The sequence below is a fragment of the Silene latifolia genome, chromosome Y, assembly GCF_048544455.1.
Source record: "Silene latifolia isolate original U9 population chromosome Y, ASM4854445v1, whole genome shotgun sequence".
Classification (NCBI taxonomy): Eukaryota; Viridiplantae; Streptophyta; class Magnoliopsida; order Caryophyllales; family Caryophyllaceae; genus Silene; species Silene latifolia.
This window is the reverse complement of record NC_133538.1, coordinates 404,556,817-404,574,146: the sequence shown is the minus strand read 5'-3', so window position 1 is coordinate 404,574,146 and position 17,330 is coordinate 404,556,817. Positions and strand designations below refer to the sequence as shown.

The following is a 17,330-nucleotide window of genomic DNA, read 5'->3' as shown; positions in this document are numbered from 1 at the left end:
TCACCGCAGGTTTACAAAACAACACCGGGGTCAGTACTAATCACACAATCAATATAGATAACAATAATAAGGCAAACAGACAATTTGAATCACACACACACACACACCACCAACTCCCATCATCTCAATATCGATCGTCCTTTGGACCGGCCCGCCGATGGGGGACCGCAGCCGTTCCCACCTAAGCCCCGCTCATCGTACGAGCGATAACCCTGTCCCATTAATGTGCACATCCCCTTCTGTGGCGGGTTCCACGAAGGGCGAAACTAGGGCGTGAAGTCACTCCCGCAAGTGACCCCACTCAGCCGAGAACGCATCTCGAGAGCCATAGACAACCAATCACAATCACAATCACAATCATCATATCAAACAACTAACTACAGCACATCACCAATATCCCATTATGGGACTAATACTGAGTAGGAAATCCTACCTGGAAAGCACAACACGCAGACGGTATCTACAGCTGTATCAAAACGGCTCCTCTACGAATTCTCCTCCTATCATACAGCACATAAAGACTACACATCACAAACTACACACCAAAACCCCCAATTCCTAAATTAGGGTTTCACCAATCTTAACAAAACATTATAGAAATTATATTAAAAGCTTACCCTCGACGCAAGGAATCCAACGACACGAACTACGATACGAACTGACCGTCTGAACTCCGGGAATTGTCAAGAACGCGATTAGGAAGAAGAACTAGTTGCTTTCTCTCTTAAACAGGTTTTAGGTTTTGTAAAAAGTGATTTAAAACAATGACGAATATGTTTAAATACCTCAATCGCGTAATTAACAAAACCCGAGAAAACTCCCCGAAAAATAGGACACTCGATCGAGTACCCAAGGTACTCGATCGAGTACTCGATCGAGTACCCCAGCTACTCGATCGAGTACCCAACAGGTCAGAAACTATTTTACTTCGCAACTTGCCCATACTCGACAGAGTAAGGGCTACTCGATAGAGTACCCCAAGACATATAAATACGGAGTATTACAAATATATCTCACATGATTCCTGTAAATAGTTGCATATAGACTAGAATTCATGCATAGGCACTAATGACCAAACCTATTCCTTTTCTACACTAGAAATAGTGCTTAAATCGGTTTGGGGAGGTTTGATCATAGGTGACCATAGTTTACTAGAAAACATGCATCATATAATATAGTTTAGATTGCATTCATTTGTTATATATGTCATATAGAATTGCATTTAGTTAGAGCATGCATTCATTCATATCATATCATCGCATTTGTACTTCAATTTCCATAAAATCAAAAAAATCCAAAAACATGTATTTCTTTTTCATTCCTACTCCTACATGTACATTGAGGACAATGTCCAAAATAAAGTGGGGGATGGGAATTTATATTCCAAAATACATAAAAATTGAAAAATTTCAAAAAAACCCAAAAATATGTTCTTTAATTTCATAAAATCAAAAACCATACAAATTTGAAAAATTCAAAAACCAAAAACATGTTCATTTCCTTTGTAGTGTAGTCTTGTATATATTATTTTGTATATATTGTGTTTGTTCATCCTTTTTCACATTAATCGACTACGCCACATCCGAGACATGAGGATATTGAAGACCGCATGGTATGATTTTTCCAATCTCCTTTTTACTCTTTATGTTAATGACTATGTGGCTTTATTTTGATTGATGCGGTATAAACAATGTGAATTTAGGACTTGCATTTAGATTATTTGGCATATTAGTTGGTAGAATCATTTGCATTAGGATGTATATATGTTAGTTGCATCATGGCATGTAGTTTGCATGTTAGAAAATTTTGTGAAACCGTCTACTTGGGAAACTTGACAAGTGTATATAGGTCCTAATAGATGTTTTTTCTTCTTAAAACTTTGCTTGTTAGAATACTTGTAAAACACCCTAGGATGTGTCATGCTAGTATCCTTTGACCCATGGATTAAGGTCTAGTCAAGAGTACCTTGTGGTGTGATAACTCCTTGGCTACCGTTTATTCCAAGGTGACCCTTGAAACCATGCAACCATCATTCATCCATGTTCTACCATACATTTTGTCATCAAAGGGAATGGGCACAAAAAGAAATTGTTCAAATTTGAGTTCAAGAAATGAAAAGAAAAGAAAAGAAAAAGTTTGCAATTGCATCAAATGAAAAGAAGAGCAAAAATAGAACTCCTAAAACTTCAAATATAAGGCACCCTCACTACATATGGGGTTACTTTGAAAATGTTCAAAAAGAAATGCAAAAAGTTGAAAGTTGTCAGTGTTGAAGTGCCAAAAATCAAAAAGAAATGGCAAAAGAAAGTGTTCTAAAATGTCAAATGCCACACGAAATTGGGGGGAAAACAAAAACAAAAGCAAACTCCCAAAATGAAACTCAAATATCTATTGATCCCTTTATCCATCGTATCCATTTTTGTGCATGGTAGAGAGGGGACGACCCTTCTTCTTGTCTAGGCAAGAGGGGGAATTCCGCGATCCTCCAGTGTTTCTAACACCATAGGGAGTTTATTCTTGACAAAAACATTTAACGATTGAGGACAAAGGTACCCTAGCTTGACACAACTTGGAGGTGATTTATTGGTATCCTTCTAGGCTTAGTAGTTTGAAGAAATTGCATCTATGAAGGAGTGTGTACCCTTGAATTATTTCCCTTGTAGATAATTTCTGCCACTTAGATGAGGAAAGTGGCTATTCTTTTGTAGATGCATCCATTATTTGATTTTGTGTGCTTAATGTTTGGATGTGTCGCCATTTTGGCAAGACCCACCTTGCCTTGCAAGAAGCCATCCTACCTCATGGTTGTCTTGTTGTGAGTTGAATGGGCGGAGTGAGACCCGCTAATTGTCTCATATCGGTTATATTAGTAGGTTAGTTTAAATAAAGGTCTAGTTTTAGTCACCTCTTTACGAAGCAAGACTTAATCTCTACACTTTACTTTCTAATGACAACCTGGGTAGTAATATCACCGCCGTAGTACTTAACTATGTTGTTCGGACTCCGTTAGAAGTATTTGACACGGGTGCGTTTCCAAGTGTCGGACTCGGCCATTTTATGAAAAAAATCCAATAAGGTGTCCGGTGTCCGACACGGATACGTAAGGTAACATCAAAGAGTCGGAGTAACCTAAGCACTCAATGGTTGCAATTATGACGAATTGTCTCGCGCAATGCAACTTTCTTTGCGTGCTAAACATAAAATCGGTTTTATAACCGACAAAAATGTCGAACCGATGTCACGTCTGACGTTATGATGCTTGGACGACTATTAATGACATGGTGGTGGCATGGATTTTAAACACTATTGATAAAGTTTCGCATATTACTCTCTCTAATAGAGAGGCCGTCTACGATTAGGGTGGATATCAAAAGCAGTTTTCTCTTGGCATCGGTGCTCGTGTCAAATACCAGAGATTGTTGATCGTGTATCTTTTTTTATTTAGTATTTGATGGTATACCATGTATGCTAAAGTACTAAGAATGTCCTAGTGTCCGACGACTGAAATTTCAATAAAATGGAGGTGCAAGCAAATTGCAAATACGGAGACATAGGAGCTTATTATATCCAAGAGTTGCTTTACTGTAATATGCATGAGAATAGTCAGTAAATAAATTATTATAAAAGGCTGAAAAATAAGTAGACAGTTGTAGGTTGTAGAACGCTTTCCATAAATCACGTCAACTCAAATAGGTAGAACTAAATTGGGATGAGGATGGTATTTTATACTATGCGCGAAAAATAAAATAAAATGACTATAATTTGATGTGAAATCGCTTGGAAATTTGACAGAATCATGGTTTGCAACGTTTGCATTCAAGTAGCCTTAGAATTGTATAGGCATCATTTGTACGCTAATAACTTGCACAATCTTTTATGGCTCAAAGCCTCGAGTATCCTCGGGGGTCTTCACACTGCTCCATGAACTCGTCATTGAACTTCTTGAAGCTGTCCATGATGGCAGGCATGTCTTCCTCTGCCGGTAAGATCGTGGTCCTTAAGTGGAAGACCCTGTTATACAAAGATAAAACGCCTCATTATTATCCATAACTCGACAACATAAACTATCCGGTAATCCAAATTGGATTATTGAGAACAACAAACATCCAAAGAGCTGATTTTTACACAACCCCAAGCCACCAAGGTTCACTGCTTCTCAAGTTTTTTAGTAGGTGAACTCAAGGCTTGACACATCTCAGAGGCCAATCTGTCCGTATGAGCAGAAGATCCTACACATTGTACACAAAGGGGAAGGGGTGTGGAGGTAAAACCTCCCATTAAGTGCCCTATGGCAAGGCTTGAACCCATGATCTGAAGGTAACAAGTTGATAAGCTTACAAAAAGACAGGAGCTCTTATTAAATTTTGATATTTGACCTATTTTTTCATGGTAAATCGCCAAAAAAAAAAAAAAAAAAACCTTAAAAACCATAAATGCCAAACAGAAGTTCATGAATCATAAGTGATTCGAACAAGGGTTTGTCAATTACAGTTATTCTCATTTTAGGTTTTGAAATCACTCGATTATACAAAAGCTTATTATGGCACGTTTGTGGAAGAGAAGAATGGGCGATATGAAATGATATATGAATAGGTCTCTTAAAAAAAAAAGAATGGCATGTAAGTAAAATAAAGGAATGATGTGCATTGCATGATGTAATTGGTATACGTCTAATATCTATAAGGAATATGGCTAGGGATGGCCGTGGGTCGGGGACCCGACCCAGACCCTGAGGGTCGGACCCTAATGGGTCAGGTATGGGTTTCATTTTTTCAGACCCAATGGGTATGGGTCTTAAGAAAATATTTCGGGTCCGGGTCCGGGTCTAAGTTATAAGACCCATACCCGACCCTTAGACCCTTTATTATATAAAAAAAAAAAAAAAAAAAAAAAAAAAATCACAACTTTTTCGAATTCATACGCGGGACCGTAGAAACCCAACTAAAGTCTCTTTCTCTTCCCTCATCCCATAAAGTGATAAAACTCAACCAAACTCTTCTGATAATACCACCACTCCACCACTGACACAAGAAAACCACCACCACAGCACTGATACGCGACTGGCAACCACCTCTCTAATAGCGGCGACCGACAACCACCATTAATGGCAGCCAGCGACGGTCAGATGGAGACGGCTATCAAGTACGGTATTGATTTTTGGGTTCTGAGTTTGATTCTTTCACATGTATTTGGATGTAAAATTAATTTAGGTCTTCTTTGTCTTTCTTAATCTTTTTGGTATGTATATTGGATTTGGTAGTGTACAATAGAGATTAATAAACTCATAATGTTAAGGTAGTATGAATTTTTTTTTAATATTATAGACCCCCATAACTGTTAATCCTGTTACTAAAGTGGCTGAAACTCGGACCCGCGGGTAGACCCAGACCCTACCCTTACCCATAGGGTCCGGGTATGGGTCCTCAAATTTTAGACCATTGCGGGTCTGGGTCGGATACGGGTCCAAAGGGAAAATCTTGGGTCCGGGTCCGGGTCTAGGCGGACCCTACCCAGACCCTACCCATTGCCATCCCTAAATATGGCTCATTCATGGTGAATATTCTACCCTTTTACAGAACCCTATAGTGAAGACTCTGTTGCCTTGCCTTGAGTGAACTGAGAAAACCCCAAAACTCCAAAAGGAAAAGAACACAGATAACTAAAAGAAGGGAAAATGGGAACTGTTATTAGAAAACAAAAAAAAACAAAAAAAACAAAAAATTACACATGAAGTTTTACCCTTCTTTCTGTCCAAAGCCTGATCCAGGAACAGTGGAAATTCCAGTGGCTTCCAAGAGCTTGAGACAGTAGAAAACATCTGGATGTTTGCCAGCCTTAGTAGCGGCCTCAATTGCTTTGGGTGGCAAGCGTATCTGAGGAAATGAGTACATGGCACCTGCACTCGAAATACATCTTAAAAATGACTCCCTTCACCAGGAAACGAGATAGGGTTATCACCCTCCTCCAAACGATAAGCAAAAAGAAAGAGGGAAATCATAGGAAAAACATGTAGTGTTACCTTCAGTGAAGTTGCACACTACGTTCCTACAACTGTTAAATCCATCAGTCATTATACGAGCTCTCCTCCTCAACGATTCCAGGATCCCTTTGCTGCAAATTTAAAAAGTAAGTCAATTTCACTCCTATAAACACATGGAACTACGATATCACGTATATATGCAGGGCATGTCTTAAACAACAACATTAGCCATTTAACCCAGTTTTTTGAACAGCTTCAACAAATGATGAAGGGAGGGTGCCATGTATAAAGCATTATAATTGTGTTGTTTAGCACAAGATAGATTGTTTTTGCGCGACCGATAATTAAGAATGCGTCGTGAATTGTATTCAATGGCTGACATTTCACAATCAAAGAAAGAAGTGCATCCATTTAGTGAGCCAATTTGCTTCACTAAATAAGAGTGTCTTTTCGCTACATTCTAAATGTAAACATGTTCTTTCTTTAATCTATGGGCGACGTAAGTCTCACAACATTATTATGATCATCCTTCTTTGCCACTATAGGATAGCCTCAAAGACGTACAGATCATTGTATCACAATACTGAGCAAAATCACTGCAGCAAATATCCTTACCTCTCTTGGTCATACTTGTAATATGAAATGTCCCCTGGCTTTGGTGGGTTGACCATCAGCCCAAGCTACATAAAGAAACAAAACAGCGACTTTACGATGTTAAAAACCTAGATGTGAAGTACAAGAGAATGTTGAAGACCACAAAGTTTTGAAAGCTTACAAATATCTGTGCCGGCACATTTGGACTAAGTGCTATTGAAGCAATCTTATAGATTTCATCTACCGACTGCAAAAAGACCAGATTAAATCAGATTACCAACTACCACAGTGATATACATTTGTAGTCATAGATTCATAAATGCTTTCTATTACGTACTCCGTACTAAATAGTTACTCACGGATGATCGCGTAGTTCAATGAATTATGCAAAGAGTAATAGCAATGCCATGACTCCAATAAATCGTAGAGAGGCAGACAAACCTGTGGAGGTATGTTGGTCATTTCAAAGTATCCACCCCTCTGGCCACATTCACCCCAGTAACCCTTCGAAACTGTGTGGAAAGACACGAGTTGAAGATCCTTGCTTGCTGGCGGGCCCATGTTCATTAATACCTTACAGGAATTATCAAAAAAAGTGTATTTAATTATCAGGCGAACTCCAGTGACAGCCAACTTCTAAAGACTAAATAAAAACAAACCTTTCTGGCACTTATGAAGGGGCGCTCATCTTGGTATATGTTTTGCTGATATACTTCATCTGCCATTAGCACCAAACCCTCTTGGATACAGAAACGAACTATTTCTTGTAGATTAGCCTCACTAAGGCATTGTCCAGTAGGATTTCCAGGGTTTATAATGACCATTGCACGTACCTAAAAAACAGAATAGAGTAGGTACATTAAGAAAAAAGGTTGGTCCATAAAGCTACACAATTACTGATCAAAGAGAAATAAAGCATCTCAGATCATCCATAACTAGTGGAAACCAAATGGCAACTTCTAGAAGGGAGTAGATGACAATCAATCCCGGAAACGTCACAGTACTTTTCATTTCTAAAAGATGGAGTAAGAGATACTCCCTCCATCTCATTAATATGTCCTCATTTGACTTCGGCAGACAAACAATTTTAGCCTTGACCAATGTTTGCTCATAATATACACTAGCTACAACAGTACAAACTACAACATTTCAAAAGTGATAAAATAAACATAGGTGTTTCGATAAATCAAATGTGACAAAATTTTAAATTTTAATGGTACACATATCTAGAAAAATTAATGGTCAAAGTTGAAACACGTTTTGCCACCCAAGACAAAAGGGAATAATATAGATGAGATGGAGGGAGTATTAGAAAGCGAAATCTCAAACAAGGATGGGTTATTCTTAAGAAAGATAAGTCAGCAAATTTCACTGAGTCCAACCAAAATGCACTCATCTTTCCAGACACTAAATAAGAACGAATAGATGTGCGATAGGTTTGTTCAAGAATGAAACACAATTTTAAATTCGATCGTATCCATGCTTTGAATAGAGCATTAATCTAAACTCACAGTTATTCCTTTGAATGTTGCTTGTCGAATAGAGTCACGGAGATTTTTGATATCAAGTCCCCAATTTGCTGTCTCCTCAAGGTAATAAGGGACAAGGGATCCACCAAGTAGTGATATTGTAGCAGAATAAAGTGGGTACTGTGGAACTGGAACCAAAATCTGGGGAAACAAAAGAAAAAAGAAAGGAGGGATCAGTCATTCAACTATAGCAATGCTAGAAAACATTAATAACAGTGCCGCAGACCCATTAATTTTTTTTTTTTTCCTGATACCCCTTGGAAATAGTAAAGGTATTAGTCTTATTTTAATAAAATTAAAGATTCTGAATCTTCAAGTCGCAAATATTGGAATTATACAACGAAAAAGTTAGTTTTCTGGTGTTTGGGGACCCGAGTCCTTGTATATATATATCTGCTAGTGGGGGTGGGACAGGAACACTAGAGTCCTAGAGAGGATATAGGTGGGAAAATTATTACGTTTCAACAAATTTCTTACTCCATCATTATGGCTCCCTATAATAGCATTCAAGATTTGCATCACCCCTTTGCTAGCACCATCAGTCAGGAAAATGAGCTCCGGGTCACTGTAAAGCAAGTACACGTGAAAAAAAAAAAAAAAAAAAAAAAATTAGATCAAATAACCAAGAACAAGCATTAGGAATCAGCACGTACACTCAAATACAATGAGATATAGACAGCACATAATGCTTGAAGAAGACATTTTTCAGTTTCTCATCACCTTGGATACCCATCTCTCCTTTCAATAAACTCTGCAATTTCCTTCCTGACACCGGGAACCCCTCTTGAATCACTGTAGGCACCTATCCAAATAAAATCTCAGATGTTATACTCTAGCCATTTCCACTAACCATAGAGATACGATCTGCCGTAACAACTTGCTGTAAATAGGACTCAAAAACAATCAGGTGATGGTGAATATGGGTGGCCAGTTTTGATAGGTCTATTATTGAATTGAGACAGAAAAACTGCCATCCCCCCTTCTGGTTATGTTTGCATGCAACAGTACGTCAAATGTTAATATCAAAGGTTTTGTTTATTAGGGTAATGGCCTGGCAATCTGCCCAAAGGGACAAAAAATGACTTGTTTCCAGTTTATGACTTTTATCACAAGCATTTAGCAGAGAAGTTAAAAGAAATCAAGAAGAAAACATTGCAAGCCAATTACTACATGAAATTCCTGACTGGTAAATTAACAAATTTAATAATTACCTCCATTTTTTTTTTGCTTTCCACTTCTCAGGTTAATTGAAGGGAAATTAAAAGAAAAGTGGGAAGAAAACAGAATAACGGAGGGAGTATGATATAAGAGAATCAGAGACTTCTGTTCTAGCTATTACAGAAGCATCTGAAGAACAACCATGTGATAAATGTTGTGCCAAGTGAAGATCAAACTTACTACTCCCTCCATTCACTATACGTGCTTTTGGGCCAAAGTTTTTGAAAATGGAAAAAAATTGAGATCAGTGCACCACCCACATGGGCATGTGTTTGTGTTATTTCTTACACGACATGGAAATATAGTGAATCAACTTAAATGTCCCAAAAGGGAAAATAAATATTAGTAACTAGTTCTTTCTCATGAAAGTATGTATACAGTTAATAGTTGACTGACAGATACCAACATTGATAACAGCAATGTTTCCAGCAATTTGAAACATTTGTAGCTATTTTGTATAATAAGATCAGTTTGAGGGAGGAAAGGGAAAACATGTACCTAGACCTCCTGAAGTCATTCCAAGGTAACTCTTAGCTCGTGCAATAGCATCGGCTGGAAACATGAGCCCCACATTAGGATCATCAAGTAGAAATGGAGCTTGACATAAAGCAATCACCTGCCATTATATTTGCTCAATTTAGCTCACAGACTTGAGTAGAAAAATAGTATATGGATGGAACTACTGAATGGAAAATTAAGAGTATTCATGGGTAACCTGGCGTGGGAAGGTCAATGGTTTCTGCCCCAGCGCATGAGGATTTCCCACATTTGTGAAGATAATCTACAGAACATAAAGAAGAGTCAGGACACAATAAATTACTCCCTTCATCTCAATCATTTGACTAGCTTTGATTAAGATACTACTCACAGAGAATTAAAAAACGTAAACAAATGAATGGGATGAAGCGGGTATGTTCAACCATTGCGTACTAATGATGAAAGATAAAAGTATTTCTATCCACAGGAAAAGTTTAGATTAAAGGTCATTCAAACTAGAGTCACAAATTCTCAAACAAGACCGTCTCACACAGTATTTTCTGCAAGACGGCTCTATAATTGTATGTGAGACAGGTTCATGTGAGACTAAATTAAGCTAGAGAACTTCCCCCAAGTATACATTATTTCATTTTACAGCCCTATCTCATATACATGCTGCCTCAATAGGAGTAAAATTGCAAATTTAATCATTAGTTCATAGTTTTTATGGCATGATTAAATTGCCAATGATTTTCAAGCCTTAGCCTAAGGCCTTGTTTGGATAGCAAAAAAGAAAGAAAAGAAAGGAAAAAAAAAACCTAAGCCCTTGTTTGGATAGCAAAAGAAGAGGGAAACGGAGGGGAGGGGGAAGGAGGGAAGGGAAAGGGAGGGGGAATGGGATGTGGGTGTTTGGATACAATTTCCCTCCAAATCTTTCCTATTGTGGAGAGATTTTGATTTGCCTTGGAGGACGGAAAATGGATCTCTCCAAATCTCTCCCCCTCCATTTCCCTCCACCCTTATTTGCTATCCAAACAAAGGATTTTAAATCCCCTACTCTCTCTCTCTTTCCTTTCCCTCCAAATCCCTGAATCCAAACACACCCTTAGGGAGGTAATTTGGATTTAGCCGTGTGCCTCAGCACATTAGACAAATCCACTACCTATAAAAATCCATTTACCTTCTTCCCTTCCTTTTGGAGCTCAGAAGCTCGGAGATACAGTTCACCCCTAACCGCATACTGGCACTTCTTCACATTTTCATTCAGTACCTCGTAATCCAGTCCCTTGGGTGCCATTATAAAGAAGCTTATTCAAAAGGTTGGAGTCCCTCAATTCCAAATGAGAGAATTGATAGCTCACAATAACGAGATCAGGTCATAAACCTGAAATCAAGCCATGGTAGTTGAAGTTATATATTTATCAAAAGAATAGGCAACCAATAACATGCAGTCATGCATTCACAAAACATAGACAAGCAAAATCGTTTCCCCAAAAAATCAACAAACGTAGTGAAAGTGGCCAATGACATCATTTTCATGCTTTAAAACTTGGAAGCCCAAAATATGCAGAGGCTATTTCGTTCCCATCAGTTAAAAGGAATGGAAAGAAGTACAATAGGCATAGAGAACCAAAACGGTTAAATTTCTTAATTGTTTAGTTTAGGAAGAATGAAGAAACAAGGAATAAATTGAAATTAAAAAACAAGAAATTTCTAACTCGTATAGTAAGAGAATGGGTTGGATCTGATCATTGATCATTCTCTCAAGTCTCACCTTTTTAGCCAAACACACGAAAATCAAACAGTTCCTCAAACTGTAATCACGAATTGATTCTTTTGATCAACTTAAAGTTGGAACTTTTTTCTCCGACATAAAATGATGAGATATATTCAGTAAAAATTTATGAGCATCATGAAAGGTCTATGAAAGTAAAAACTATAACATCAGTTCCTCAAGTCCTAAAGCAAAGTGCAAAAAATTAAGATATGCGTCATGATATTTTTTTCGCATTTTGAGGTGTGCAATCACCATGGACGGTTCTAAAGGATGATTCATGCCATTTGATGGAACGAGGGAAATGTTGTTGCGATGACCTGATGGTTCACATTTAGCATTCAGACTTAACAACACAAACAATTCCAGATTTTCAGTTTTTATCAACAACAACAACAACAAAGCCTAGTTCCAAAGTGATTAAATTTTCAGTGTTCAATAATCATCAATATTCAAAGTTGAATTGTTTTTATTATGAAAACAATATAAACCTGATTAGGCAACGAAACCAATAATAAAAACCTTAAATAATTGGGTTATTTAATGACAATAATCCATCCTAAGCTCTCCCTTTCCCATTTAATCCAACCTATTAATTATCCCATATTAATCTGATCTATCCTATCATTTAACTTTTATTGATCTTGTCCCAAAATTAACCTGCTAAAACCGGTTGCCCAGCAGGTCATTACGTGGGACCTCTATTTTTTTCTTCTTCTACTACATTTCTCCATTACCATTCTTCAAAACTTCATCTTACTTCTTCATTTCTTCATACTCCCTCCATTCACAAAAGGAAATCTAAAATCAATAAACCATAATAATCAGTCATTTAGTCTCTCCCTCCTTCCTACCCACTCTAACCTCTCCATCAGTCCATCCTCAACCACCGTCAAACCCAAAACAACTGTCACACACATCTCCCTCTTTGCTCTCTACAACCTATCTCCGTCGCTACCACTAAACCGGCAAACACCAGATCACCACCCTCCACCACCTCGGACCTCGGATCCCACTATCCGATACCACCCCTACTACCACCCCACCACCCTGAACCTCAGATTGCACCGCCAATATCACCCCCTGCCACCACCGAACCACATACTCCCCGAATAACGTAAACCCCTTACTCCCCCTCCCCTGCCCATATGGATTATAAATACATGGATTATAAACCCGTTGATTTTGTTGGAATTTGTCATGGATTATAAGCTGCAAGAACAAATTTTAATTGATTTTACAAAACCTAGAATTTGTCATGGTTTATAGGACGATAGTTCTTGGGTTTCAATTGATGTTTTCAATTAATTGAGGTGTTGATTGAAGACGAAGATGATTGTCAAATGGGCTGGATTATAGAGGTTTTATATTGAGGTTTTCAATTAATTGAAGAAGAAGAAGTTTGGTATAAGAAGAAGATTGGTAAGGTGTAAGTACGTTTTTGTTTTTTTTTTTTTTTTTTTTTTTTTTTTTTTTTTTTTTTTTTTTTTTTTTTTAAAGAGAGGAGTAAAATGAAGGGGTGACCTGTGTAACAAGTTGCCCTTCCATGGTATCAAAATAAGTTCCATGGTATTAAAATAAGTTAAATGATAGTAAAGATAAGATTAATATGGGATAATTGATAGGATGGATTAAATGGGGAAGGAGAGGCTTAGGATGGATTATTGTTATTAAATAACCCTAAATAATTTTAATATTGCCAATTATCAAATTTCACTCCTAAAATAAGACTTGAACACATGGATGAAGCAGACCCAGAAACCCAAAACTGTGCAATCATGTATTTCACAGTTCATAGCAAAAAAGATTAAAACTTTTAATCAGAAAACTCACCCACATAAACAATCAACACTATTTATTACTCGCTCCATTCATTTCATATTCATAGCTTTGCTAAATATGTGACGAGTATTTTAATCAAACGTATGAAAACCGAAATGAATAATTACATAAGGGTGCAAATTAGAGGTAGAAGCAAATACCTGAGAGTTTAAGTTGGGAGAGTGAGAGACAAGAAGAATGGTTTTTGTTTATTTTCAACTGTTGGAAACAAAAACAAAGAAAGTTAATATTGATATGCCCAATAATCAGTGTAAATATAGGTGAATTATGTAGGTGGCAGTATGTGGAGTTGAGTAGCAAAACCACAACCACCCAAAAAGCTTAAGATTATGTTTGATCATTTGCATGTTTTATCTTGTTTTAAAAATGAAATTTGAAAAAATTGCAAAGAGATAAAGTTCAAAGGAACAAGTGTGGTGGAGCTTCAAGGGAGTCAGAGCAATTGGCATATATTGGCTCGTTTTCATAAATGTCATCCAATTTCTGGGACACCAATAAGATTTGTATGGTTTTTATTGCTTTGTACTCGCATCTTCAGAACGATCATTTTCCATCTTAGCCTTTTCGGTTCGATTGTAGGACAAATGATTATTTTTTTTTTTTTTTTTTTTTTTTTTTTGATTAGGTAAGAAAAACCAGGTTGATCCTCTGGTAGACCAACCTATCTCATCCTTTCGAATGAGGGAGGTAAGTTGAACCGCCATTATCAAACCACTCGAAAGAGTTGGACACGAATGTCCAATAGTAGCCATGAAGTCAAGAACCTTGTTGGCAGAAAAAAGAATGTTTAATTATCACTTCATCGAAAAAATGAAGGTCTAATTTTACATCCTCGATAATAGAAATTTAGGAATTTCAAATCGCCGAATTGAGTTAATAACACATAAATTATCACCCTCCACAATTAAATTTGAGATTCCTAAAGGGACAAATGATATTGGTAAGGCGCACTTTTTAAGTCCTAGCTTCTAAGGATCGTCGACACATTGCTAATTATCGTCGACAATTATTAATGAATTTTCTAAACTACCCCTTCCTCACACTCCCCCTTATATTTTTCATATTCTCCAAAAATCACCATTTCACACTTAAAACTTAAAAAAAAAAAAAAAAAAAAAAAAAACAAACCGACTCACATAGCAACAAAAACCCGCTTCAACCACATCATTTCCGTCATCAAATTCAAACATTCAACAAGGTATGTGTTCTTTATTAATTTTTTTTTGAATATTTTCTTAGTTTGTATGTTTGTGATGGAATTAGGATAGAAGGCTTTATTATAGACGGAATTAGGATAGATGCCTTGATTTGAGACGGATATAATCGTGTTTTGCAACCTTTTAATCGAACAAATTCAAAAAAAAAAAAAAAAAAAAAAAAAAAAAAAAAACACTTACACAAAATTTGGGGACGAAGAACATTTTCGTCAGATCAGATCCATTTAAAATGTTCTTCGTCGGCAAAGATGGGTCTTGGACGAAAAACATTTTTGTCTGGGCCTGGATCAGGACGAAAATGTTCTTCGTCCAAGCCCAGGTTTGTGTATTTTTTTTCGTTTTTTTTTTTGAATTTGTCGATTTTTTTTATTATTTATAAAACTTATTTTTCTGTCTTGTTTTGTTTTCGTTAAAAAATAATTAATTATTAATAATAAACCCGGTCCGTGCCGAATTCGTTGTATTTTTATTTATTTTAATTTTTAATTTTTTAAAATTTATTTTTCCGTCTTGTTTTGTTTTCATAAAAAAATAATTAATTATTACTAATAAACCCTGTCCGGGGTTAGTTTGTTGTATTTTAATTTTTTTTTTACTTAAACTTATTTTTCCGTTTCACGACAAATAAAAAGAAATAGTGAAGTATAACACTATAATTAATAAATTTTTCGTTTTATTAATTTAACTAATCAACACCTTTTTGTTATTTTGTGAATAGATGGCCGGTGGAGGAAAAGACCGTCACATTCGAGCTCGAAAGGGGCTCCAGTTTGCGTCTGAGGCTGGAGAGGGTAGTACCCAGTCGTGGACTGCGGAGGAGTTGGAGGAGGTGGTTCGGGCTACTGATGAGATAGGTGAGGAGGAGGCGGGTGCGGAGCGAGTGCGTAGGGGGCCCCGTAGACCGGATGAGCAGGGGCGTTTTCAGCGGATGTCGGATGGTAGTTCTAGTAGTGTCGTGGCTCCGAAGAAGAAGAAATCGGGTAAGGATGTCTCTTGGTTGGTTTCTGATCCTGTTCCGGGTGGTCTGTTGGTTCCCCACGTGATTCCCAGTTTTGGGGGCCACATTGCCCACACCTTATGGCCGACTCCTAATGAGGTCGGTCGACCAATTTTGACGGGTTACCACCGGTTTGGTAAGACGAGGTTGTTGAGTTGCTGGCGACTACCTTCGGCCGTTCGGACTATTTATGACGGTAGTGGTCTTTCTCACCTTACAGATTCCATGGCCGAGCATTTTAACATGGCCCTTATTTATGCTTTCGTTGAGAGATGTCCATACTTCTTCACGATGTTACGCAGATCTTAGGTGTTCGGGTAGATGGTGACTGTTGTAAGGTGGAGAGTGCGGACGGGACGTTGGCGGATCCCCTTATGTATGTTTGTGACTTCTTTGCGAAGTCACAAAACGAGTTGAGGTTGCCGTTAAACCCTAATAAGAAGGTCCCTATTTACAAGAGTGAGGGTATATTGGTAGATGCAGTTTGTGATATGGCGGCAGCTGGTTGTGATGTTGTTCATGCTCAGGGGTTCTTGGTTGCGATGTTCGGGTCGACACTTTTTGTCGACAAATCAGGTGATAGGTTACGTCCTCAGTTGTTTCCCTTAGTGACTGATACTAATTCTGTACACCACTACGCTTGGGGAGCCGGTGCACTAGCCGTCATGTACCGACAGTTGGGTGTGGCTTCACGTGTTGGTGTGAAGACTATTGGTGGTTGCTTGACTTTGTTGCAGTCGTGGATCTATGAGTATTTTCCTATGTTCAGACCCGGTCCACCTTCGGTAATTGACCCTACTCAGCCTCGGTCGTGTTCTTGGAGATCCGTTGGTCCCTTCGCTCAAAATGCGGAGAAATTGTTGGAGTATCGGAGGGTGTTAGATGGGCTTACTTATGCTTCCATTAGGTAGGATCCGTATGGGCCGCGTCAGGAGGAGTATCATCCTCGTACTCTGTTTGTCGGTTGTGTTCGTTTCATGGACATAGCCGAGCCGTACCAGCCCGATCGGTGTTTACGTCAGTTTGGGTATTTGCAGGTAATACCAAATCCCATTATGAGAATGGTAGCGCACCGTCCTGCTTCGGGGATAGGGTACGAGGTTAGTGTCGGGGCGGTGGCCGATCATCTTTGGGATTGCTGGATGGATCACTTAGTTCACCTTTCTCGTAGATCGAGACCAGTTAGTTTCCCGGGGGAGACGGCGCCAAATTACGAGGATTGGTATAATAAGAGTTCTCACCCGTTGATCATTGATCCCGACCACCATGATGCCCCCGCTGCACATGACGATTTTGATGTCCCTGCTGAGGTAATAGTTTTACTTACCGTTGTTGTAATAATTGTTTAAATTTCTTACTGTTTGTCGATAATGTTTAAAATGTCTTGGTTATTTTTGTCAATTTGCAGACTGCACGTGCTTTAGTGTTTCAGTTTGCCCAAGCCGGAAGGATTGCCGATGACAAGAAACAACTTTCCTTCTTCCGCAAGATGATGAAGAACATCCAACCATTGGTTGAGAGGGCTAGGCACATACAGAGTACTAGAGGACCCCGTCAAACACCCGGTGATCGTGTTCAGCGTAGATCAGATGGTGTGTTGCGTTTACTGATAGCGAGGGTGAGGTGATGAGTAGTCGGGAGACTAATTTGTGTTTATTTTCATTTATTTTGTACGTTTTTAAACATTTTCTCTATGTTGGAC

General features: G+C 38.1%; 2 protein-coding genes across 2 annotated transcripts; one reads left to right on the top strand and one right to left on the bottom strand.

Moving 5' to 3' along the window:
* Positions 1-3,600: 3,600 nt before the first annotated feature.
* LOC141632861 (glutamate--glyoxylate aminotransferase 2-like) lies at positions 3,601-13,971 on the bottom strand. Its single transcript, XM_074445368.1, has 14 exons — positions 13,555-13,971; positions 10,979-11,182; positions 10,037-10,102; positions 9,820-9,937; positions 8,824-8,905; positions 8,581-8,668; positions 8,086-8,244; positions 7,234-7,407; positions 7,016-7,147; positions 6,756-6,821; positions 6,596-6,660; positions 6,020-6,111; positions 5,740-5,896; positions 3,601-4,011 (listed from the first exon to the last, which is right to left on the bottom strand). Exons 2-14 carry the CDS (start codon positions 11,093-11,095, stop codon positions 3,882-3,884), a joined length of 1,446 nt encoding a protein of 481 aa, XP_074301469.1. The 5' UTR covers positions 11,096-11,182; positions 13,555-13,971; the 3' UTR covers positions 3,601-3,881.
* Positions 13,972-15,357: 1,386 nt separating this feature from the next.
* Positions 15,358-17,322, top strand: LOC141626285 (uncharacterized). Its single transcript, XM_074440186.1, has 2 exons — positions 15,358-16,938; positions 17,037-17,322. The coding sequence occupies exons 1-2, from the start codon at positions 16,606-16,608 to the stop codon at positions 17,253-17,255; spliced, it is 552 nt and encodes a 183-aa protein (XP_074296287.1). The 5' UTR covers positions 15,358-16,605; the 3' UTR covers positions 17,256-17,322.
* Positions 17,323-17,330: the final 8 nt, after the last annotated feature.

Bases quoted from the DNA above. Each gene is read 5' to 3' on its own strand.
- LOC141632861 (XM_074445368.1), bottom strand. From the start codon at position 11,095: ATGGCACCCAAGGGACTGGATTACGAGGTACTGAATGAAAATGTGAAG. The intron at 8,245-8,580 runs GTAAGAAATTTG...TTGTTTCCCCAG, and splicing joins TAGGGAGCCATAATGATGGA to ATTTTGGTTCCAGTTCCACA. The intron at 6,661-6,755 runs GTAAGCTTTCAA...TTCTTTATGTAG, and splicing joins ATGTGCCGGCACAGATATTT to CTTGGGCTGATGGTCAACCC.
- LOC141626285 (XM_074440186.1), top strand. From the start codon at position 16,606: ATGGACATAGCCGAGCCGTACCAGCCCGATCGGTGTTTACGTCAGTTT. The intron at 16,939-17,036 runs GTAATAGTTTTA...GTCAATTTGCAG, and splicing joins ATTTTGATGTCCCTGCTGAG to ACTGCACGTGCTTTAGTGTT.